The sequence below is a fragment of the Nannospalax galili genome, unplaced genomic scaffold (genome assembly GCF_000622305.1).
Source record: "Nannospalax galili isolate Female #2095 unplaced genomic scaffold, S.galili_v1.0 scaffold127, whole genome shotgun sequence".
Taxonomy (NCBI): Eukaryota; Metazoa; Chordata; class Mammalia; order Rodentia; family Spalacidae; genus Nannospalax; species Nannospalax galili.
In genome coordinates, this window is record NW_008360326.1 from 5383992 (window position 1) to 5406412 (window position 22421).

General features: G+C 48.5%; 3 protein-coding genes across 7 annotated transcripts in view; 1 reads left to right on the top strand and 2 right to left on the bottom strand.

The window, feature by feature from the left end:
• Glb1l (galactosidase beta 1 like) overlaps positions 1–9357 on the bottom strand; it is a 12118-nt gene extending 2761 nt beyond the window's left edge. For 2 of the 3 annotated variants that reach the window (XM_017796289.2, XM_017796288.2), the window contains exons 1-10: positions 9204–9357; positions 7964–8102; positions 7630–7796; positions 7302–7452; positions 6925–6985; positions 1177–1271; positions 906–1080; positions 761–819; positions 538–659; positions 401–441 (exon numbers count right to left, since the gene is read on the bottom strand). In XM_017796289.2, coding sequence (XP_017651778.1) covers positions 401–441; positions 538–659; positions 761–819; positions 906–1080; positions 1177–1271; positions 6925–6985; positions 7302–7452; positions 7630–7796; positions 7964–8023 — 931 coding nt within the window. In that variant the 5' untranslated portion in view covers positions 8024–8102; positions 9204–9357. The remainder of the gene's footprint in view (positions 1–400; positions 442–537; positions 660–760; positions 820–905; positions 1081–1176; positions 1272–6924; positions 6986–7301; positions 7453–7629; positions 7797–7963; positions 8103–9203) is intronic. The other variant, XM_008825755.3, reaches the window with a different exon arrangement.
• A 28-nt stretch (positions 9358–9385) lies between these two features.
• Stk16 (serine/threonine kinase 16) lies at positions 9386–13011 on the top strand. 3 transcript variants are annotated; one of them, XM_008825757.3, is made up of 8 exons: positions 9386–9473; positions 9782–10013; positions 10830–11049; positions 11289–11422; positions 11579–11699; positions 11825–11920; positions 12318–12439; positions 12546–13011. In XM_008825757.3, exons 2-8 carry the CDS (start codon positions 9928–9930, stop codon positions 12682–12684), a joined length of 918 nt encoding a protein of 305 aa, XP_008823979.1. In that variant the 5' UTR covers positions 9386–9473; positions 9782–9927; the 3' UTR covers positions 12685–13011. The 3 variants fall into 3 exon arrangements, with proteins under 3 accessions (XP_008823979.1, XP_008823981.1, XP_008823980.1); XM_008825758.3 differs by having other exon boundaries at positions 9434–9512; XM_008825759.3 differs by lacking the exon at positions 11825–11920.
• A 351-nt stretch (positions 13012–13362) lies between these two features.
• Tuba4a (tubulin alpha 4a) lies at positions 13363–18071 on the bottom strand. The gene is made up of 4 exons (XM_008825760.3): positions 17966–18071; positions 16055–16277; positions 15631–15779; positions 13363–15395 (listed from the first exon to the last, which is right to left on the bottom strand). The coding sequence occupies exons 1-4, from the start codon at positions 17966–17968 to the stop codon at positions 14424–14426; spliced, it is 1347 nt and encodes a 448-aa protein (XP_008823982.1). The 5' UTR covers positions 17969–18071; the 3' UTR covers positions 13363–14423.
• Between the last annotated feature and the right edge of the window lie 4350 nt (positions 18072–22421).

Consider the following 22421-nt stretch of genomic DNA (forward strand, 5'->3'; position numbering starts at 1 on the left):
GTTGGGATAGTGGAAAGAAACTGCCCCGTCTCATTGCCCCAGGGGTAAAGAGTTTTAGATAAATGTTTTTTTTTTTTTTTTTTTTGGTCTTTTTGAGACAGGGTCTCCCCATAGCCCCAGCTGTCCTGGAACTCACTATGTAGGCCAGGCTGGCCTTGAACTCACAGAGCTCCTCCTGCCTCTACCCAAGTGCTGGGATTAAAGGTGTGTGCCACCACGCCCAGCCCAATTCAACATCTTTTTAGATAATAAGCACTAAGCAAAGACCTTTGTGCAGAGAATTTTGCCACCAGAGGGGGAAGTGGTGGTCATTTCTACCTTCTAAACATCCTAATCCATCTGGCCCTGAGATTCTAATTGATATCTCAATGCTTCCACCCCAGGGACCATCTGCACTCACCATTCCAGTATCCAAAGTTAGTACCTCCATGGAACATGTACCTAAAGTGGAGGAAGGTGGGAGTAAAGATAAAAGTTGCCCCATTGAATCTTAACTTTGATCCCCAACTCCCAGGAACATATTGTATCTCCAGTTACATGTTCACACTGGCTCCCAACTTGAGCATATTTTCTAGTCCTCGTGCTACTGATGGACTGGACCGTGTGGAGTGATTCTGGCCCCAGTAATCCAGCCAGCCTGTATAGTACTCAGAATTCACCTAGAGTGGGAAGTGAAGGGAGCCATAAGTAAGGTGGGAACTAAGCTGGACCCATTCCCACCAGATTTCTGCTTTGATTCTCCTCCCTGATGGCCTCTCACCAATGGCCCGTGGGGTTCATAATTCCGAAGCAGGGTAAAGATTTTGGTAATGTTGTCAGCTGCAAAATGGAAGCGAGGGAAAGATAAATACCACAGAAGAGGTGCCCCTCTCCCACATTCAATTCCCAGCCTTTGTTCAGGAGACCTGGGCCAAAATCTACAGTGGTATAGAGTCCCTGGAGGGAGCCACATTTGAGTCCTTGAGGCCCATCTGTGGTGAAGAGCAAGACCTTGTCTCCAAGTAGTGCACGGAAGAGGCCAGCCAGGTGCCTCATGTAATTGAAGTCGCAAGCCCTGTAGCTGCCATACTCATTCTCCACCTGCCAGGGAAAAGGGAAAGAGAAGCCCAGCTGTAAGGTAGAGGGTTATGGACCCCTCATACCTACTTCTCTTTCCCATCCACTTCCCACTTGTACCTGAATGCTAATGATGTTGCCCCCATTGTGGTAGAGAAATGGATATATCTTGGGCAGCAAGACCTTGAACCAGGAGTCCACAGCAGAAAGGAAGGCTAAAGGAAAGAGCAGTATGCTCTGCTCAGTAGGGGTCACCACCCCCACCTTCACAGCCCCACCCCTCAGCATCCTCCCTAGCCCCTCATGCTGGTTGCATTCTAAGATGTGGCTTCCATCTCCCTTAGAGGAAATTCTTGAACACAGGAAAGTGTAAAATTGTGTTTTCTAAAACTACATGTAAGAAAAGGTGAAACATAATATGGAGCCATTATTATGTAATCAACTTATACCTGAGATTACTGTGAAAATTCACAGAAATGTAGTGTCTGGCTTGTATGTGCTCTGATGTAACAGTCCAGGTGATTTTATGCCTTAAATTCTCAACTCCTGCTTAAAACTTTTGTGATTCACTCCCAGTGTCTTCATGGATGTTATTTCCTCCACCTGACACTTTTTCGCCCATCCTCCTTTATGTAGTTGACTCAATTTTTTTTTTTTAATGCTTATGTTTTGTTTTTCTTTTTTTGGTCTTTTTTTTGAGACAGGGTTTCCCTGTAGCCCTAGCTGGCCTGGATTCACTATGGAGACCAGGTGGCCTCGAACTCACAGAGATCCACCTGCCTCTGCCTCCCGAGTGCTGGGATTAAAGGCATGCGCCACCACGCCTAACAGCTGTGCTTATATTTTAAAATTACATCTATTTAGGGGCTGGAGAGGTGATTCAGGGATTAAGAGCACTTGCTGTTCTTCTAGAGGACCCAGGTTCAATTCCTAGCACCCGCAAGGCAGCTGTTGTTCTCTTCTGGCCTTCATGGGCACTACTACATACATACCAGCAATCAAAACACTTGTACAAATAAAAATAAATTATTAAAAAAATAAAATTACATCTTTTGTGTGTGTGTGTGTGTGTGTACGTGTTCAGGTGCCATGGTGTGCATGTGGAGGTCAGAGGCCAACCTGAGGAAGTTGGTTGTCTCCTTCCACCGTTTGGTCCTGGGGATAGAACTCAGATCCTGAGGCTTGGCAGCAAGCTGAGCCATTTTGTTGGTCCTCAAGCATCAATTCTTAACTGCATTTTATTTTTTAACTCTCAAAAAAAAACCTTTAAGTCAGATACAGTGCATGTCTGTAATTCCAGTGTTTGGGAGGTAGAGACAGGAGAATCAGAGTTCAAGGCTAGTCTCTGCTACCCAACAAGGTTGAAGTCAGCCTGCATTATATGAGAGCCTGTCTAAAAAAAAAACAGAAAACACAAGAGCCTCTACTATCCCCAGATAAAAATAGATCTGTTACACAGCCTCACATTACTTCATACTTCTCTTTTAAGTAATTTACAAATTATACCTGAGCATTCATGTCTATAATTGTTGCACTAGTGGCAAGGTCCTGTTGCTGCTGCAGCCCCAATCCTTGAGGACAAAGCCTAGCAGATAGCAAAGTCTCCAAGTGGACTCAGTGCAAGATATTTTGAAGGATATTTTTTAATTCTTTTTAAAAAATTTTATGTGTATGATTGTTACATGTGCATATAAGTGCACCTGTGTTGTGCAGTGCCCTTGGAGGACAGAAGAGGTCATCAAATTTCCCTGGGACTAGAGTTACAGCCGGTTGTTAGCCACCATGTGGGTGCTAGGATTCTTCAACCCCATAAATTCTTTTTTTTTTTTTTTTAATGTGCATGTGTGTGCTTGCAGGAATTTATATGTATGACATGTGTGCAAGTATCTAGAGAGGCTAGAAGGCACTGGATTCCCTAGAACTAGAGTTTCAGGTGGTTATGAGTCCTTTGATATGGGAACTGAACCTGGGCCCTTTGTAAGAACAGTAAGTGCTCTTAACCACTGAGTCACCTCTCAAGCCCACACTCACACACATAGAGGTCAGAGGATAACATGCAGGAGTCAGTTTTCTCCCTCCACTATGTGAGTCTGGGATCCAACTCAGGTTGTCAGACTTGGTAGCAAGCACCTGTACCTACTGAGCTACCTCACAGGGATAATTAATTTATTTATTCATTTACTTATTTATTTGGTCTTTTTGAGACAGGGTCTCCCTGTAGCCCTAGCTGGCCTTGAACTCACAGGTATCATCCTGACTCCTAAGTGCTGGGATTAAAGGCATGTGCCACCATGCCTGGTTTTACAGGGACAATTTAAAAATTCTTTTGTCTTGGGGCTGGAGAGATGGCTCAGTGGTTAAGAACACTGGTTGTTCTTGCAGAAGACCCAGGTTCGAATCCCAGCACCCACATGGTAGCTAACAATTGTCTGTAACTCCAGTTCCAGGGGATTCGACCACCTCTTTTGTTCTTCTCAGGCACTGCATGACACAGGTGCACTTACCTACATACAGGCAATACACACATAAAATAAAAAAAATTTTTAAAGTGCAGGCAAAAGGGAAAAGGCACAAAGGGAAAGCAGGTGGAAGTGGCCAACCAGGAGACCAAAAAAAAAAAAAAAAAAAAAAAAAAAACCTGTGGTGGGAGGGGGGGTTCTTTTGTCTAGATGGAGAAGTAACATGAGAGCTTATTATGTGTGTAGAAGTCATGGGAGAGGTCCTAGCTAGAGAGCTACATATTTGGGGGTCATTAGCTATTCCATGGGTTAATTCTATCACACCAATGATAGAATTATTACCTAGGGAACAAGATTAGAAAAGAGAAGCATCTAAAGACTGAGCCCTGATAACACTCCAGCACTCAGAGGAAAGGAAAATGGAGAAAGTGACTGAGACTGAGTAGTCAGAAAGATGGGGGTAGGGATCAGATAAGTGAGGCATCATGGAACATAAAGTATGCTTTGTGGGTTTTGTTTCTTTTTGAGACAGTCTCATTATATAAACCAGGCTGCCCTGGGCTCTAGATCCTCCTGGCCTCAGTGTCCTCAGTGTTCAGATTTTAGGCATGCACTACCATGCTCAGTCAGAAAAGTATATTTCAAAGGTCAGGTTATATTAGTTACTTTCCTGTTGCTGTGGCAAAATACCATGACCAGGGCTACTTATAGAAGGAAGAGTTTATTTAGCTTAAGGTTCCAGAGAGGAAGTCCACGATGGTGGGGGAAGCATGCTGCCTGCTAGGGATGGGCTTTGGCCCCTTCATCCATATTACCAGCAGCTGCTTTCATATTATAGTTTTATAGAAGCAGAACACCCCTTACGCCTTTTCCTTTCAGGAGCTGAAAGCATAGCTTGGTGGGGTCTTGCCCTGAAGGTACTCTTTCCACTGTGTAAGTGCAAATCTGGAGGCCTCTCCTTATTGGCTCTAATCTCCTTATCAAAGAGAGTCTCCGTGCCTAGGCTCCTAGTGCTCTCCTCTCCAAACTGTATATTCTGTTTCTTTCTGCCCCAATTGCTCTTTTTTATTGTAGATCTACATAAACTTCACCGTTAATAACCACACCACAGATTCTACATGAGGCTGTCTTGAAACTTCCTTTGCCAAATAAATTTACATTTTAATTTATTATTAAATTTACATTTAATACTTTACATTTTAATTTAGCCTCAAGCAAGTTCTTAGGCCTCCATTAAAAATGTTCAGTTGGGGATGGAGAGTTGGTTCAGTGGTTAAGAGCATTTGCTGTTCTTGCAGAGGACCCAGTTTCAGTTCCTAGCACCTACATGGCAGCTAACCACCATCCCCAACTCCAGTTCCAAGGGATGTGACACCCTCTCCTGGCCTCCATGGACATTTCATGCATGGATACACTTACATAGATAGGAAAAACACTCTTACACATAAAGTTAAAAAAAAAAATCCAAGTTGCTGATTAATAAATCCTTGTTTCCATCTCCCTCTGGAACATCTTAAAAGCCAGGCCTCTATAGAATGACCCATTAAACTATGCTTACAGCATTCAACTGCTTTTCTAGTCTAAAGTCCTAAAGTCTACATTTCTTCAAAAAACATGGTCAGGTTCTTCATGGCAACACCCCTCTTCTGGTACCAACTTCTATATTAGTTACTTTTCTGTTGCTGTGAAAAAACACCATGACCAAGGCCACTTATAGAGGAAGAGTTTATTTGGTTTACAGTTCCAGAAAAGTCCATAATGGTGGGAGAGGCATGGAGGTGGGAGGTGGCCAGAGCAGAAAACTGAGCACTCACATCTTCAAGCAGGCACAGTAAGGAGAGAGGGACAGACCGGAAATGGGCATGGCTATATACTCTCAAAGCCCACCCCCAGTGACATGCTTCTTCCAGCAAGGTTACACCATCTAAAACTCCCAAAACAGCACCACCAACTGGGGACAAAATATTCAGATACTTGGAGTATATGGGGAAAATTTATTCAAACCACCACACAGGTGAATAATAGGCCAAGTGCTGCTGACTAATCAAGAGAAATGAAGCCTGGATTTAACAACATGGAGGTCACTGATGCTCTTGAGCAAAACAGACTGCATATTGGTAATCCATTAAAACTTTGTCATTTTAGCTAAGCCTGGTGGTGCACACCTTTAATCCCAGAACTTAGAGGCAGAAGCAGGCAGATCTCTGTGAGTTCAAGGCCAGCCTGGTCTATATAAAGTTCCAGGCCAGCTGGGACTACAGGGAGACCCTGTCTCAAGAAGACCAAAACAACAACAAACCCAAAACTTTATCATTTTAAATATACTTCATAGGCATATGGGCTTAGAAAATGTTGTAAGGGATATAAGGTTCTCTAGTACCCTATGTTGTTCATCTGGACCTCTAGCCTCCTCCATTAGACCCTTGTCAATAAATGGTACCATCCTGACTGGTCAGAAAGTTGAATCCTTTCTTTTCCTACCCATATCCCTCTTTGCCTCCCCTTCTAATGAAAAGTCAACAAATCCTAGTGATTTTTGTTCCCAGACTGTAACAAAGATCTACCCTCTTCTTTTCATTCCCACCACCATCACTTAGGTCTAGGCACTGACATCTCTCAACCATAGTAATAATTTCATTCACTTCTCTACTCTTGCTCCCTTCAATCCACTTCACACCCAGGCTAAAATAATACTAAAGCAAATTGAGCCTTGTCACATCTTTGGTAAATTTTTTCAGTGGTTTTCAGGCTCCATAAGTGGGACTACAGGACCTATGTCAGCTCAAATGCTTTGTCATGTTACTCTCTCCCTTTCCCATTGTTCCAACCATGCTGGTCTGCTTTCCTCAATCCTACCATGTTCTTTCCCATCTCACGGATGGAATATTTTTACCTCTTCATATGACCAGTGCTTTCTCTTCCCTAGAAGTCAACTAAAATGCTCGTTTTTGAGCCCTGGTTGGCCTGGAACTCCCTATGTAGACTAGGTTAGCCTCACTCTCACACTCACAGAGATCTACCTGTCTGCCTCCTGAGTGCCTGGGATTAAAGGCTTGTGCCACCACAGCTTCTCTCTCTCTCTCTCTCTCTCTCTCTCTCTCTCTCTCTCTCTCATATATATATATTATTTTTTTAATGTGACACAAGGTCTTATGTAGTCAAGGCTGACTTCAAACTTGCTGTGTAATGGAGGATGATCATGAACTCCTGATCCTTGTTGTCTCTACCTTGTAAGTGAGCATCACCATGCCTGGCTCTCACACTATTATAGGCTTTACTGAACAGGGACTAGCCCTTTCCAGTCTCAGTTTCTAGTATCGTGCTAGATATGAAGGCAAACGTAGATAAATGACCTCCAAGTCAGGGATGATCTTGTGTCCAGACATTCAAATCTTTTGTCATAACTTACCTGGATCTGAGGTTCTCAGATGAATATTAGGCTTTCTAAGCAACCAGGATGGGAGACCTCCCTTGAGAAAAACATAAAGGCAACAAGTAAGCATGTAGGGTTTTTTGTTTTGTTTTGTTGTTTTTGAGACAGGGTCTCTGTAGCCCAGGCTGGCTTCAAACCCTCAGCAATCTTCCTGCTTCAGCCTCCCAAGTGCTGGGGTTACAAGAATAAGCCATCACATGGGTTACAGGTAGGTTTTGTTTGGGGGTAGAGGGGTAGCAAGGTAAGAAGGGAGGGAGTTAATACAGTGCTGGGAACAGCCTTAATAGTGTTGGCAGAAAGTAGTTGAAACTTCATAAGAAGACTTGGATTCTGCACCTTCTCCACTAACTCACCATCTCCCACTCTGCACAGATGTAAGGTCCTGGTCTCAATATGACCAACAGGTTCGCTCTAGCTGCTTCATTCAGAAAGGCAATGAGGTCACGGCTGCCGTTAAAGTTATAGATCCCAGGCTCTGGCTCATGGTAGTTCCAGGGCACATAACTGAGAAAGGAATAAGTTAACAGGACCCAGAGGTGCCTAGGGAGCTCAGGCCTTGCCCTAGGAGGCCTGAAGCTCAAACCCCTTCAAACCCTGCCAGTTTTTCTGACCCGACCCCTTCCTAAGAGGGCGGTGGGAAGAGTAAATCGCGCCTCCACAAGGCTCGTGAGCACTTCTTACAACTGTACAGCGTTGAGGCCGCTCAATTGCATCTTGATAAGCCGGTCTGCCCAAAGTACCCGCGGTACACGAAAGTAATGCAGGCTACCAGACACGTAGCGGAACGGGACCCCGTCTAGAAGGAACCTGTCATGTTGCCGATCCACTATGAAGGAGCGAGCGTCTGCCTGCAAGGGGAGAAACCCGGCCTCAGCAGAGGTCCGGAGTGAGGATCAGTGTTTGCCAAGCACTTAAGAAATGGAACTGGCCCTGCTGGCCTTTTGGTGGTTGACTTCCTCTTCCCCCACGGATCTCCTCCAATCTCCCCGCACCCGGACAACCTCTCTCTTCGTACCTGGGTCTGCAGCAGCGTCACCAGCACCAGCAGCAGCCGAGAAGGCAGGCCAGGCAGCATTTTGGGAGCCACAGCGCTTACAGGGTTCCAGTCTGTGCTGACGGTCCGACAATCACGTGTCTGATTCCTGGGTGGGAACCTCAGCAAGCAAGGGGGCGGAGACCACCTCAAGTTTCCAGGCAATTAGCCTGGACTTTACCTCCAGCCTGCAGCCACCCTCTGTCCACTAGTTTGTAATAACCCTCTGTATCTTGCTACTCAAAGTGCTGCTCAGGAGTCAGCTTGGTCAGTATCGCCCAGGAGTATGTCAAACATGCAGAATCTCAGGTCCTATCCCAGACCTATAGAGTCAGAATTCATATTTTAACACGATCACTGCTCTGCTATACTGAGCTCCCTGAGGGCTAGGAGTGCATCTTAAAATCCTCCTAGACTAGCAAAGGATCTGATACCAGGTTAAATTTAGATGAATGATTGACACAACCAAGGGTTAAGACATAGAAAATCTTCATGATGATCACGAGTGTGGAAGGGAAGGGGGAAACAGTTACAAGGGGCCTGCATTGGCCAATTTGTCTTTTTGGAGGTGCATCCCTCTCCAATATATCTCTTCCCATACAGATGTATGGTGCAAAGTCTTTGGAATTTGGTTTTCCATTTCTCTTGCCTTCACAGTCCTAAACTGGGGATGTGAGGATTAGGGTAATAATAATTATTCCTGTTTATTAACACACATTGAGAGCTACGTGTCAGATATTGTGCAAAAGACTCCATCTCATTTAACCTTGAAACAACTCCATGGAATAATTATTATTTCCATTTTACACATGAGGAAACTGAACGATGGAAGTAAGCTATCCAAGGTCACACAACTGGTTTAGTAGATGGGATTGGAACTAGTCAGTTTGGTTTCATAGTTCATGCACTTAACCTGAGGTACCATTATATCTGACTTGCAGCCAGGAAAAGTGAGGATCTGAGAGTCTAAATAACCTGCTGGAGGCCACGCAGGTGAGACTGTTAGAACCATATTGAGAAACTAGCATCCCGGTTCAAGGGTGCTCTCTTAACCACTGACACTAGCTAGGGTAGTGGGACACAGTCCGGAGCCCAGGTGTTATGGGATCAGGGTTCCGGGCGTCCAGGAGCCAGCACCCGCCCTTCCCTGGATCCTCCTTCGGACTGGACTGTAGTAGGCCACTTTCTGATCCCAACGCGCTGGAGGTATGAGGCCTCTTACCTCCGACATTTGGGGATGGAGGTCCTGGGGCTTCGGGCAGAGCCGGGCTTTGCTCCCCTTTGGTACAAGACCCTTCCACTTGACCCTGATTGAAGGCCAAGTGGGAACCAGTCTACGCCCAGGTCTAGTCTGGCCCACTCCTCTCACTTCCGGTCCCGACATCCTCTTGCTGCCTCTCATTGCTAGGATACGGCGGGCCATTACATTGGCGCGGACTGATGGTGTCACCATGACTTCCGGTCCCTGGCGCTTCGCTCCGGCTTGAGCCAGGTTAGTGCTGAGCCTCGGCTGGCGGACCCTGGGCTTCAGGTTAGGGGTCCGGGGATGGGCTCGGTAGAGGTGGGCCGGAGTCTTCAGAGTACTTCCTTGGCGGCTACCCCATGACTCGATGGTCATGGGACAGGGACCCGCCGGAAGGTGGGCCGGGGTTGAAGGAAGCAGCCTGGAAAGACGCTGCGTGGCCCGAGGCTTTGAGGCCTCTGCCTTCCTTGCGCTGGAGTCGCCAGGGCCCGTTTTCTTTGGACGGGAATCCGGGTTTCCAGAGCTCTCTGCCTGAGCGCTCCGCACTGGGATTTCAGGGGCTGTCTGGATTGTCTCTGATCCACGACTTGCTGTTTTCGGCATGGTCCGCCGGCGCGGAGCCCATCGCTTGGTCGAGCCCACTCGCCCTGGAAGAGCCCTTCGGCAGTCAGAGACCATCCTTGAGGAGGATGACTGAGACATTATGGGCCACGCACTGTGTGTCTGCTCCCGGGGAACTGTCATCATTGACAATAAGCGTTACCTCTTCATCCAGAAATTGGGGGAGGGGTGAGTGTTTGACTTAGCTAGTCCCAGGGTTATGGCCATTAAGGGACAATGGTCTGCACATGGTAGATGCATAAGGATTTTAGCTGTAGCTTCTACCTCACCTGACAGCTTAGCTCAGTGGGTCAAGAAAAGTGAATTCTGGACCCAAACCTTGTGTGACCTTGGTAAGCTGTGGTTTCTCCCCACCTCCCACCCACCCCCATTTTTACTTTTTTTTTTTTTTTTTTTTTACCCTGACAAAGTCTCCTTGTAGCCTCAGCTGGCCTATAACTTGCTGTGTAGACCAGGCTGGCCTCTATTTCTCAGGGACCCACCTGCCTCTGTCTCAGGAGTGCTGAGATTAAAGGTGTGCACCACCACGCCTAACTTTTTTTTTTTAAATGTGTATATGTGGGTCGGTGTGTGGATATGTGTATGTGAATTAATGTGTCCATGGAAGCCATCAGATCCCCTAGGAGCTGAAGTTACAGGTGGTTGTGAGCTGCTGAATGGGGTTGCTGGGGCCTTGAACTCAGGTCCTCTGGAAGAGTAGTATGTACTCTTAATCACTGAACAATCTCTCAGGCTAAGCTGTGGTTTCCTCATCTGCTTAATAGAGATGATCATAATACTTCATTGAAGGACTTGTGAGAATTGAGATAATTTTTTTTTTATGTCTGCTCTTAAGGAACTATAATAGTGTTGAAACTATCTGAAAGCCACAACTTGGGAGGGTTTCTACTCATTGTGAGAGGCACCCCTTGCTAAGGGAATTCCTCTGGGTCCAAGCCCTGTGGGAGATGACCATGGTCCTTCACTGACCCCTTTGGCCAACAGTGGGTTCAGCTATGTGGACCTAGTGGAGGGGTTACATGATGGACACTTCTACGCCCTGAAGCGAATCCTGTGTCACGAGCAGCAGGACCGAGAAGAGGCCCAGCGAGAAGCAGACATGCATCACCTCTTCCATCACCCCAATGTCCTTCGCCTTGTGGCTTACTGTCTGAGAGAACAAGGTGCTAAGCATGAAGCCTGGCTACTATTACCTTTCTTCAAGGTCAGAAAGGCTGCTGGTTATAGAGGGGATTGCAACAGAAGGACTCTGTGGACCCCTAAGCATGTAAACATGTTAGGGAGCAGGGGCCATTTCCTGACTTTGGCCACTTAGAATTTGGGGTTTAAAGGAGTCCAAGAGGGACTATAGGGTGGATGGGTTGATAGACTTTGATGCAGCAGGGATCAGTCCCAGAGAGCAGAGACTTGAAACATCTCAACTCAGGAAAACTTGTGTTATAGAGAGGTACGTTGTGGAATGAGATAGAAAGGCTGAAGGACCAAGACAACTTCTTGACTGAGGACCAGATTCTTCGGTTGTTGCTGGGTATCTGCAGAGGCCTTGAAGCCATTCATGGCAAAGGTTATGCGCACAGGTCAGTGGGAGGGCCCTGTGCACTTAATGGGGCCAGGAGGAAGAGCCTTGCTAAGAGACTGGGGGTGTCTCTGTACCCTCCATTGGTGCTTTTACTCTTTGGGATTCCAGCTTCCCTATCCAGGGATGCCCTTGGGTCATTTTCACTTCCCTCCAGGGACCTGAAGCCCACCAATATTTTGCTTGATGATGAGGGGCAGCCAGTTTTAATGGACTTGGGTTCCATGAATCAAGCATGCATCCAGGTTGAGGGCTCACGCCAGGCCCTAGCTCTGCAGGTAAGAGACTCTCCAGGTTCCTCTGGCCACCTCCCCATCCCCAGTTCATTCTGTTGCATGCACCAATTTGGTCACATGATCTGTGGCCTGTGCTCCATTTTTGAGCTCTGGGGCCACTGTTCCAGGACTGGGCGGCCCAGCGGTGCACCATCTCCTACCGGGCACCTGAGCTCTTTTCTGTGCAGAGCCACTCTGTCATCGATGAACGGACTGATGTCTGGGTGAGGAGCATGTGGGTGGGAACCTGGGTGGAAGAGGGTGCAGCTCTGTACCTACTATGGAGTAGAGGGACGGAGATCAAACTTTGGTTTCTGTTGCATGGAACCCCAGAACCACGATATGTCTCCATACCCCTCCACTTCCTTCTTGGGAACTGTCACTGATACTGTATTCAGGAAGTGGTATAATCTCTGTGGCTGATCTGTGTGAACGGCTGAAGGCGGTGGCTAAGCAGGGGCTGCAGAGGCCTCCTGCTTACACAGTTCTTCTGGGAAGCTCGTGGTGCCATATGGGCGAGGTTGGCATATTTTTAGCTTATGTAATCTTTGACCACAGCAGGGAGGATAGAGATGTCATCTTTGTCGTTCACCTTCCAGAGACTAACCAAGTTATGCTCAGTCTCTAGGCTGTGTGCTGTATGCCATGATGTTTGGAGAAGGCCCTTATGACATGGTTTTCCAGAAGGGTGACAGTGTGGCCCTTGCTGTACAGAATGAACTCAGCATCCCACAAAGCCCCAGGTGAGCAGTAAGGAGGCACTAAACATTGTAGACTCTTCCCTAGGGTTCACTGAGTTGGAATCTTAGCATGTCTAGGTGTCCTCACCCTGCCCTCCTCCTCCCTCAGGCATTCTTCAGTATTGCGACAGCTTTTGGCCTCCATGATGACTGTGGACCCCCAGCAGCGCCCTCACATTCCTGTCCTCCTCAGTCAGTTGGAGGTATTGCAGCCACTGTCTCCTGGCCAGCACACCACCCAAATTTGAACGAACAAATGGGCATGTTGAGAAGATGGCTTCGTGTGCCTTGGAAAGCGGCTTTCCTCATTGGAACTCTGTCCATTCTACCCAGGACTGCTCTTACAGCTCCAGGAGTACAGGGTGGGGACCATTGTCTTAGTCTAGTTCATGTCCTGCTCTCTCACCCCAATACCTGGGCAAGGGATCCAAAGATGAGTTGGGGGGAAAGTGAAACAGAAAATATAGTACATGGCTCTAAGCTGGGCTGCTAGGCTCACACCATGTTCTGCCTCCAAATCCGGAAGGAGAAAATATACACAGGAGAATAAAGTGGAAGAGGCTGTGTGTATTTTAGGTCAGTGTGTCTGGAGGGAAAGAAGAATGAACTGTCTGGCTCCCATTTCCAAGGGAACAGCCTGGGAAGAGACACTGGTATTCAGGAGGCAGGGGTCCTTGCTTGAGGTCTGGTTGGCAGCAGGCAGGACTCCAAGCTTGCCATAGTCAAAAACTTAGAGCTCCTCTGGCTTGAGCTGGTTTCTCCCTGTACCAAGAACTGGAACCAAGGCCCCCTTTAAAGCACACTCAACTAGTCCTTTGCTTCCTTTACTCCCAGGGTAGGTAGCTTAGTCAGGGCAGCCCAGCTCAGCAGGTTTCCCAGGCCAAGGACCTCTGGGTGGAGACACCTGAGGAAGCTTTTGGGACAGCTACATAGCAGATCTCCCATCCTCAGCCTGAGGGCAAGGGGAGTGGAGCTGGCAGCTGTTTTTCCCTGTCTCCCTGATCATTGTAGTGCACACATAGTTAATAATTAATGAGACTAGTGGCTTGTGGCAGTATCCAGCAGCCACTTCCTGCCTGCTTTGCTGAGTAAACAGGCACCCTGCCTTAGCTGGGCTTGAAACCTGTTCCCCAGGGAAGGGCACTGTGTCCCTGAATCACCAGGGAGGGTAGACAAGAGCAGGGTTGGCACCACCTGCTCTGGAAAACGAAGTTTCCTCCCTTCTCCCAACCATGTCCACCCTTACATGCTGACGTCAGCATGGGTCCTGGGGTGCCTATTAACAAAGTAGAATTTTTCCCTAGGGTCTAGGCAGGAGGCTCCCACCAGCGAGTAGAAAGAAGGCACAAACAGAAGATGACCTGACTTTTAATAGCATAGCCCCAGAAAAGCAGCATGACAGATAGCAAGCTATGCAAAGCTGCCAAAGGTGCAATGGCACAAACAACTAAGAGATTTCCCTGTTCCTGCCCATCCCCCAAGCTTATGATGTGGCTTTATGCCCAGGAACCTTGGGGCAGCCCAGCCCCCCTTCCCATTCACAGTGCACAAGGCAGTTCTGGCCAAGCCTTGCTCCAGAGCTGGTGAACGCAGCAGCAGGAAGAAACAGGGTAGCCATCCAACTGTCCAACAGAAGCTACTGGACATCAGTTCCTGTTTGGAAAGGAAGACTTGTATCCTTCAATAGTTTGTAGCTGGTCAGATCCAGAATTTAGTCCTCATTTCTTTCCTATCCTGAGTGTCCCTGGGATCTTAAATCAAGGTACCTAGGGTCATACTTCCTGGGCCTGATGACGACCCCTTGGCTAGTCTTATCAGCCACGGAAGGGAAAAGGTCATGAGCGAAATAGTGTGGGCAGCAGCAGCAACACAACGGGGAAGCAGCAGACGCTCAAGCACTCACAAAAGGGACAAGAAACCGTGCAAGGAAACTTTATTTCGAAAGGATTTTGCAATAAACAGGGCGGGACTCCATCCAAGTAGCTGTCTATTCTTCTCCCTCATCCTCGTCCTCATAGGAGTCAATGCCTACTTCCTCATAATCCTTTTCCAGGGCAGCCATATCCTCCCGAGCCTCAGAAAACTCACCCTCCTCCATGCCCTCACCCACATACCAGTGTACAAAAGCCCTCTTGGCATACATCAGGTCAAACTTGTGGTCCAGGCGGGCCCAGGCCTCAGCAATGGCGGTCGTGTTGCTCAGCATGCACACTGCACGCTGAACCTTGGCCAGGTCACCCCCAGGAACCACGGTAGGCGGCTGGTAGTTGATACCAACCTTGAAGCCTGTGGGGCACCAGTCCACAAACTGGATGCTGCGCTTGGTCTTGATGGCAGCAATGGCAGCATTCACATCCTTGGGCACCACGTCTCCACGGTACAGCAGGCAACAAGCCATGTACTTGCCATGCCGGGGGTCACACTTCACCATCTGGTTGGCAGGCTCGAAGCAGGCGTTGGTGATCTCTGCCACCGACAGCTGCTCATGGTAGGCCTTCTCTGCAGAGATGACTGGTGCATAGGTGGCCAGGGGGAAGTGGATGCGAGGGTAGGGTACTAGGTTGGTCTGGAACTCTGTCAGGTCCACATTAAGGGCCCCATCAAAGCGCAGGGAAGCTGTGATGGAGGAGACGATTTGGCTGATGAGGCGGTTGAGGTTGGTGTAAGTTGGGCGCTCGATGTCCAGGTTGCGGCGACAGATGTCATAGATGGCCTCATTGTCCACCATGAAGGCACAGTCTGAGTGCTCCAGAGTGGTGTGGGTGGTCAAGATGGAGTTGTATGGCTCCACCACAGCTGTGGATACTTGTGGGGCTGGGTAGATGGAGAACTCCAGCTTGGACTTCTTGCCATAGTCAACAGAGAGCCGCTCCATCAGCAGAGAGGTGAAGCCAGAGCCAGTGCCCCCTCCAAAGCTGTGGAATACCAGGAAGCCCTGAAGTCCTGTGCACTGATCCGACTGAAAGGAAAGAAAGAAAGGGCAATGTAGGCAGGGGAGAGAGGCCTAAGGAACTTTCTTCTAGCTTTACAAAGCCTAAAGTATCTCAGAAATTAGGGCAAAGACTGAATAGCCCCTAACAGCATCACATTCAGAAGCATACAGGTAAAGATGACACCCAAAATAGATCTGAAAAACACTGTTCCTTAAGGTCTCCAAAGTTCCCTCCCTTGCCATTGCCAGGCTGCATCCTCACCAGCTTGCGGATCCGGTCCAACACTGGGTCAATGATCTCCTTGCCAATGGTGTAATGGCCACGGGCATAGTTGTTGGCAGCATCTTCTTTCCCAGTGATAAGCTGCTCTGGGTGGAAGAGCTGGCGGTATGGGCCATTTCGGATCTCATCTGGAAGACCATAAACCACATTGTTGGGGCAAAAACCACAAGGCTATGTTCAGCAGGGACCTTCCCCCCTTGCCTCCCAGGGTGGTAACTGCAGCCAGATAATATGGAAGAGCTAGCTCATCCTTCTGCCAGCCTGAGATACCAGGGTATGAGAGAAACCCAGATATATGCTAGGCACATGCCAGCTTGAGGTCAAAGTTTTTAGCTTCAAACGCCCAGTATAGATACTCTAGAGAGACACTCCACCTTCTGCAAATATACACCCCCCTTCTCACCAATTACAGTGGGCTCCAGATCCACAAACACTGCCCGAGGCACATGTTTTCCAGCACCAGTTTCACAGAAAAATGTGGTGAAGGAGTCATCCCCTCCACCAATGGTCTTGTCACTGGGCATCTGCCCATCAGGCTGAATCCCATGTTCCAGACAGTAGAGCTCCCAGCAGGCATTGCCCATCTGGACACCTGCCTGCCCCACATGGACTGAAATGCATTCACGCTGAGGGATAGAGAGAAGATCACAGTGTAAGTGCCACATCCACAAGTCCTCACCTTCGGAAGTTCTCTCCCACCCTGTCACTAGCTAAGATTACTCACTTGGCAAAAGGGGAGGCTTGGGGCTGACAGAGGGACAGAGGTAGCTGGCAGCCTCTCTATTCTCCTCCATACAGGACTCCCCAAATTGGAGGCATCCAGTAGGGCAGGCTGTCGCCTTAGCCTAATTCTCAGTGGGGAATTCACGTGAGAAAGGTATAACCCTATTACATTTACTGCACACTCAGAGGACAAAAATGGCATGCGCACATGATATACAGAGCTGCAGTAACCAAAGCTGGAATAAGAGACTTTCCAGCTGCTCCGAATCCATGCTGCCTACAAAACAGGCTGCTAGAAGCAGGTTTTAACAGTTTACAGCCAGAAGCCTCCTACTTGGTTATTTCTTTGCATTGAAGATGAGCTAGAATTTCTTACAACCCCTTCCTTCCCTTTCTTGCTGTGGTTAAAGAGGTGTTTCAGCTTCCATCTGGCATCAACTGACCACTCCGTCATCAGGATGCCCTCTCCCCCCACTTTTAAATCCCTTCTGGCCCTGGGGATCAATTCCATCTGGCTTCTCTCCCCACCTCCACCCCCGCACCCTGCGTGGCTTCACCACCTTCATCCACGGCCTCAGCTCCACGGAAATAGCGATAATGCTGGTAAGCGCTGATGGCAAGGACCAGCAGTACAGGTGGTAGGTACTGGGGCTCGGTCCTGGCAGTCCATTATTAACCCCTGCAGCACCAAAGTCTGTAGGGCCCGCGCGCCTCCCTTCCCACAACCAAATGGCGGGGTGACAATTTCCAAATACCCACAAAAGGAAGCAGAACCTGCGGCGAGGCACCAGAAGGAACCCGCCTTGCCCCAGGCAAGGGGGAATGCTGTCTGTACCTGGGCCCCACATCCACTCTCCCTCTGGAGTCCCCCCAGTTACTTCCCATCCGAAAGCCAGGATTGGGTTTCGGCCCCCGCTCCGGGGCTATAAATACCACTCCCCTACATACACCTCTTTCCCCTCCCCCCAACCTGGCCTTGGCCGGGGTTGTAGCGCAGCGCCAGCTGTCTCTGCCTGTCCTCCGTGCACCCGCGCTCCCGCAGGAGGGGCCAGCTCGCCTCCCGAGGCCGAACCCCATTCCCGCCAGCCCTCCCGACTAGAAGCGGGGTGCTGAGTCACCGGAGGGGGCCTGTGGATGGAAGGGAGACACCGAGAGGAAGAGGGGATGCGGTACCAGGTAACCCCTTCCACAGTCTTGCACCAAACACGTGTTCGGTTAGTCCCAGGGACTTAAGGGGGAGATATGCGTGGCGGGGGAAGCCAAACAAGTCTTCCTCCGCTGGTGGCCAGGACTGCGTGCAGGACCGCGTGACTCCCCTCTGGAGGGTTGGGGCACAGACGCTTGTAAAGGCAGGAGGGGACTAGGGAACAGGTCCTCTCTGCTCCTGAAGAAGCCTCCGCGTCCCCAGCCTTTGAAGGTGGACAACACACTAGGCCAAAGTCACCAGGAGGGGGGTGGGGGAGAACAAAATCCTTGCACCACCCGGAGACCCAGAATGCTAGGTGGAGGGTCCCAAGCATCTCTGGAGGAGAGGCCCCGAAGGAGAGGGGCAGTTAAGGGACCGGAGAGATCCCGGTGGGGCCTCACTCACCATGATGAGTCTGGCGGTACGTCTCACGTAGAGTTGGGGTCACCGGTCTCGGTGAGAGCTGCGCTCGCTAGCTGCAGTGCCGCACCGCTCTTATAAGCAGGGGGCGGGACCCGGCGCTCCGCCCGCCCGGGAGGGGCTGAGAGGCCTGAAAGCCACGCCCCCAACAGGGTAGTGGCCCCCGAGGGGTGGAGCCAGGTGGGATGCCTTCCCCTTGCTGCGCCGGACGCCTTACCTGCGGGTTTTGACTTAGGAGCAGCGACCCATTTTCGTTCCCGGCTTTGAGCCGACGCCCCGGATTCCGAAGGTCCGAAGCAAGGACGCAGGGCGAAGTGACAGGCCGTGTCTTGACTGCACCTGCATCTTGAGGACGCCGGTGGTGCAGATGTTCTGATTTAGGACGGTTGCGGTGGAAGCAGTCCTTCTGAAGTGGCTGCAAGCGGCCTTCGCCGCCGCCCTCCCAGCCTCGCCTCTCCGGAGCTTGGGGCGCCCGGGGCGGCTCCGGTAGGACGTTGGGGACCCCCTTCCAGCTGAACTCCGCCTGCCGGTCCCTGGTCGAGGTGGCAGGCTTTTGACTACACCTGTGGGAGGTCGAGGACCAAGAACTACTCAGCCTGAGCCCCAGGGTGCCGATCCCTTGGACTGTCCCGCCGAGCCGAGCCTCGCGGACTGTCTGCGAGGGCCGACCGAGGAATCTGCCACTGATCGCCAGCTCCCTGCCAGTTAGGGGGCCCCGTCACCAGCGCCGTCACTATTAGGGAGCCCTCGCCACGACCATCTGCCTGCTGCGGCCGAGCGCTGAAACTGGAGCCCTCAGGACCTCATCCAGAAGGTCCTGTGCGACCTTGGGCAAGTGACCTTAAATTCATGAAGTCCTTGGTGTTTTCGCCAGAAGAGATCTCTCCGTTCTACGTTCTATTTCCATTTCTTACGAGGACAGGCCTTTTAAAAAGCCATTTCTGCTTTCAATGACCTGCTTTACCTTTTCTAGCTGTCTTCCATTGGGGAAATCCATCAGCTAGAGCCCGTGTCCTGGTTGGTATATCCTTAAGAAGTGTGTCTCCCAGGCATGTCATCACTTGCAAAGATTGACCTGCCTTTCTTGCCATCCTGTTTCCCTAGCACCAGAGCCCTCTGACAACATGACAAAATATCACAAAATAACCAATGATGCAACTTTCTATCAACAAAATAGCTGGTTGGTATTTGACTTAGGCAAGGCATAGAAAAGAATACAGTAAATTTCACAAGGTGTCTTCCCAGTAGATTGGCCATAAGGTTAGGAGAATTAAGATTCATCGTGAGCCTTTAGGCAAGGTGGCACCACCTCTTTAATCCTAGCACTCAGGTGGCAGAGGCAGGCAGATCTCTGTGAAATTAAGGTCAGCTTGGTCTACATAGCAAGTTCCAGGTTAGTTGGAGCTACAGGGAGACCCTGTCTCAAAAGTTGAAAAAAGAAAAATCATGATGAGAGGCTGAGGATGGTGTCAGTTGTTAGTGTCCTTGCCCAGCAGGTGTGAAACCCTGGGTTCAATCTCTGGCACTGAAGAAGAGGGCAAAAAAATTCACTTATAAAAAGAAAACTGGTGGGGCTGGAGAGATGGCTCAGAGGTTAAAAGCACTGACTGCTCTTGCAGAGGACCTGGGTTCAATTCCCAGCACCCACATGGCAGCTACGAACCGTCCTTAACTCCAGTTCCAGGGGAATCTGAAACCCTCTTCTGACCTCCACAGCATTGTACAACACAGGTGCACTCACATATGGCAAAGGCATTTAGTTGAACTGCTTCCAAACACGGGTCACACAAAGCCTCTTCAAGGCAGGACCCTTGGTGATCACAGCGGCCACTTACAGACTTTATTTCCTTGTGACCCACACAGCTAAATGTATACAAGAGATCTGAGCTATCAGGCAAAACTCTGAACCTGTTTGATCTTCACATCCAGTTCTTCATTTGTAAAACCTACTCAGCATTTCAGTTGTGAGGACCAGATTGTATAAGGAACTGCTTGGGTTCTTAGAGCATTTGTTCGCATTTAATCTTTGTGTCTGTGACACACTCGATACAGTTATTTGTGAACATGTCTGTGTGACAATGCTGAAGGCTGTATCACATTCATCTTTGAGTCCTTGGTTTCTCCCATAGTGCTCAGCACGTGTGTTAAGCAGTTGCTAAGTGTACACTCATCCAACAAATTGTTTCACTTTAGATGTGATGGGGTGCTTAGAGTTGCAACTGAATAGCCTAGAGGCCAAACATACATTAGGCACTTACATATTCACATAAAATAAAAAAATTTAAATCTTTTTTAAAAGAATTTTTTATTTTTCTGGGGATATAGCTTAGTGGTAGAGTGCTTGCTTTACACATGCAAGGCTGTATGTTCTCGCTCCCTGGTACTGCAAAAGGAGATAAAGAAAAGAAGAAAGGTTTTATTTTGACTTCATAGTATTAACACCACAGCATTTAGCATATGAAAAGATCAAGGATTATTGTGTTGGAGCATCCTCCAAACCACCTCCATTTTAGAAGAGTCTCTATGACTTACAGGCCCTGGCACATAGTTGTACTCAAGGCTAAACTTGATTGCAGCTTTGTAGTAAAGACAGGCAGCTGGATTGAAAAGGGAAAGATACCAGTAGAGCCTGGGGAAATCTGTGCCCTTTCTTTCTCCCACCAGGGCTTGCACAATACATATTCTTCCTCCAACATAAAAACCAGCAACAGTGCCCTGCAATGTTTCCACCCACCAAAACGCACTAGAGACTCAGTGGCTGAGATTTTATTGGAGGCTCATCTTTTAGGCATCTCTGCCTTAGCATTTATCAACATCTTAGAAACCTAGAAGAAAAGTAGGTATTTGGCATGATCCATATAGCTTACAAAAACAGTCTAAGTACAATGATCCATCCTTATCAGTCAACCGCTGACTGGGAACACTCTGAGAACCAGATTACCAGTTGCCAGACAAAGGTCAGCCTTACAAGCAGACTTTTCTAAGGGTAGCAGTCTCAGACATTCTCTGCTAACTTTTCTACAGTCATATAAAATCTCAGATGTCAAAGAACTGGAAGCGCTGGTTGTTCCAGCTCTGGTTGCTATATAACAACTGTGGTAGGCAGAATAATGTCTTTGCACCCCCACCCCATCCATAGCCTAATCCCTGAATCCTGTGACCATATTTCTTTATTGGGCATTTGTTTGTTTTTGAGATAGAATCTCCTTGTATAACCCAGACTGATCTTGAACTCAGCTTCCTGGGTGCTAGGGTTACAGGTGTGTAGCAGCACACCCAGCTAGGATTTTTATTATATTATTTCTACTTTGGGGTATATATTTAAATGTAGATTATACATTATACTGAAAAAATGGAACTAGAATATATGTATATGCTCACACAATGGTGAAAGAAAAATTTTAAAAAGCATGTCACAGATGTGCCAGTGACTCAAATTTATAACTTCATTTTGGACCTTTCCTCTGAATTTCAGACTCACATGTCTATTTGCTCTCTTGATAGCTCTACATGAAAACCCATTAGACACCTCAAATAACATAATTACCCTCAATTTTCTACCCTTACCCAGTCCCTGCCAGACCCACTTCTATTCTAGGCACCCCAGCCTGAGTGAACGTCACCTTGCACCCATATGCTTAAGAACCTGCGATCAGGGCTGGAGAAATGACTCAGAGGTTAAGAACACTGGCTGCTCTTGCAGAGGATCTGGGTTCGATTCCCAGCACCCACATGGTGGCTAACAACCATCCATAACTCCAGTTCCAACACCCTCTCTTGACATCCACAGGCATTATACAACATGGGTGTGCCTACCTATGTACAAGCAATATACTCATGCACATAAAATACAAATAATAAAGTATTTTAAAATAAAAAAGAAACTAGGATCATATTCTTTCCTCTTTTCCCTCCCCTGCACCCCAACTTTTTCTTTCTTTTTCTCCCTCTCTGTTTCTGTTTCTCTCTGACTCTGTTCTCAGTCTCTGTCTCTCCCTGTGAGACAGGGTGTCTGGGATTACAGGCATATGCCACTATGCTTGGCATTTCTTCTCTCTCTTCTATTAGATTTTTTTGGCTGTAAATAGTGGAAAGCATGTTTGATCATGGCTTAAACAATGAAGATACCTCATTAGAAATCAGAGTGGGGCTGTTCCAGAGTGATGTCACCAATAACTCCAGTATTTCCAGTTTTCTGCTTTGGCATCCTCAGCAGGCTAACAACATTTTCCCTCATGATCACAAAATGGCTGCTGCAGGTCTAAGTATCATGGCCTCACATGACACTAAATTAAGGCAGGGAATGGGGAAGGGTTTCTTCCCATATCTGTCTTCATCAGAGAGAAAAACCTTTCCTTAGAGAGATCCCCAAGAAAAGTGGGAAAGGAAGGAGGGAAGGGAAGGAAAGGAAAGGAAAGGAGAGTCACCTTAGCAGACATCC

Coding starts and splice junctions, on each gene's coding strand:
- Stk16 (XM_008825757.3), top strand. CDS start 9,928: ATGGGCCACGCACTGTGTGTCTGCTCCCGGGGAACTGTCATCATTGAC. Junction 11,700..11,824: donor GCCAGGCCCTAGCTCTGCAG/GTAAGAGACTCT, acceptor CCACTGTTCCAG/GACTGGGCGGCCCAGCGGTG. Junction 12,440..12,545: donor AGCATCCCACAAAGCCCCAG/GTGAGCAGTAAG, acceptor CTCCTCCCTCAG/GCATTCTTCAGTATTGCGAC.
- Tuba4a (XM_008825760.3), bottom strand. Junction 15,780..16,054: donor TCTGGAGCCCACTGTAATTG/GTGAGAAGGGGG, acceptor ATGGTCTTCCAG/ATGAGATCCGAAATGGCCCA. Junction 15,396..15,630: donor TGGACCGGATCCGCAAGCTG/GTGAGGATGCAG, acceptor CTTTCCTTTCAG/TCGGATCAGTGCACAGGACT.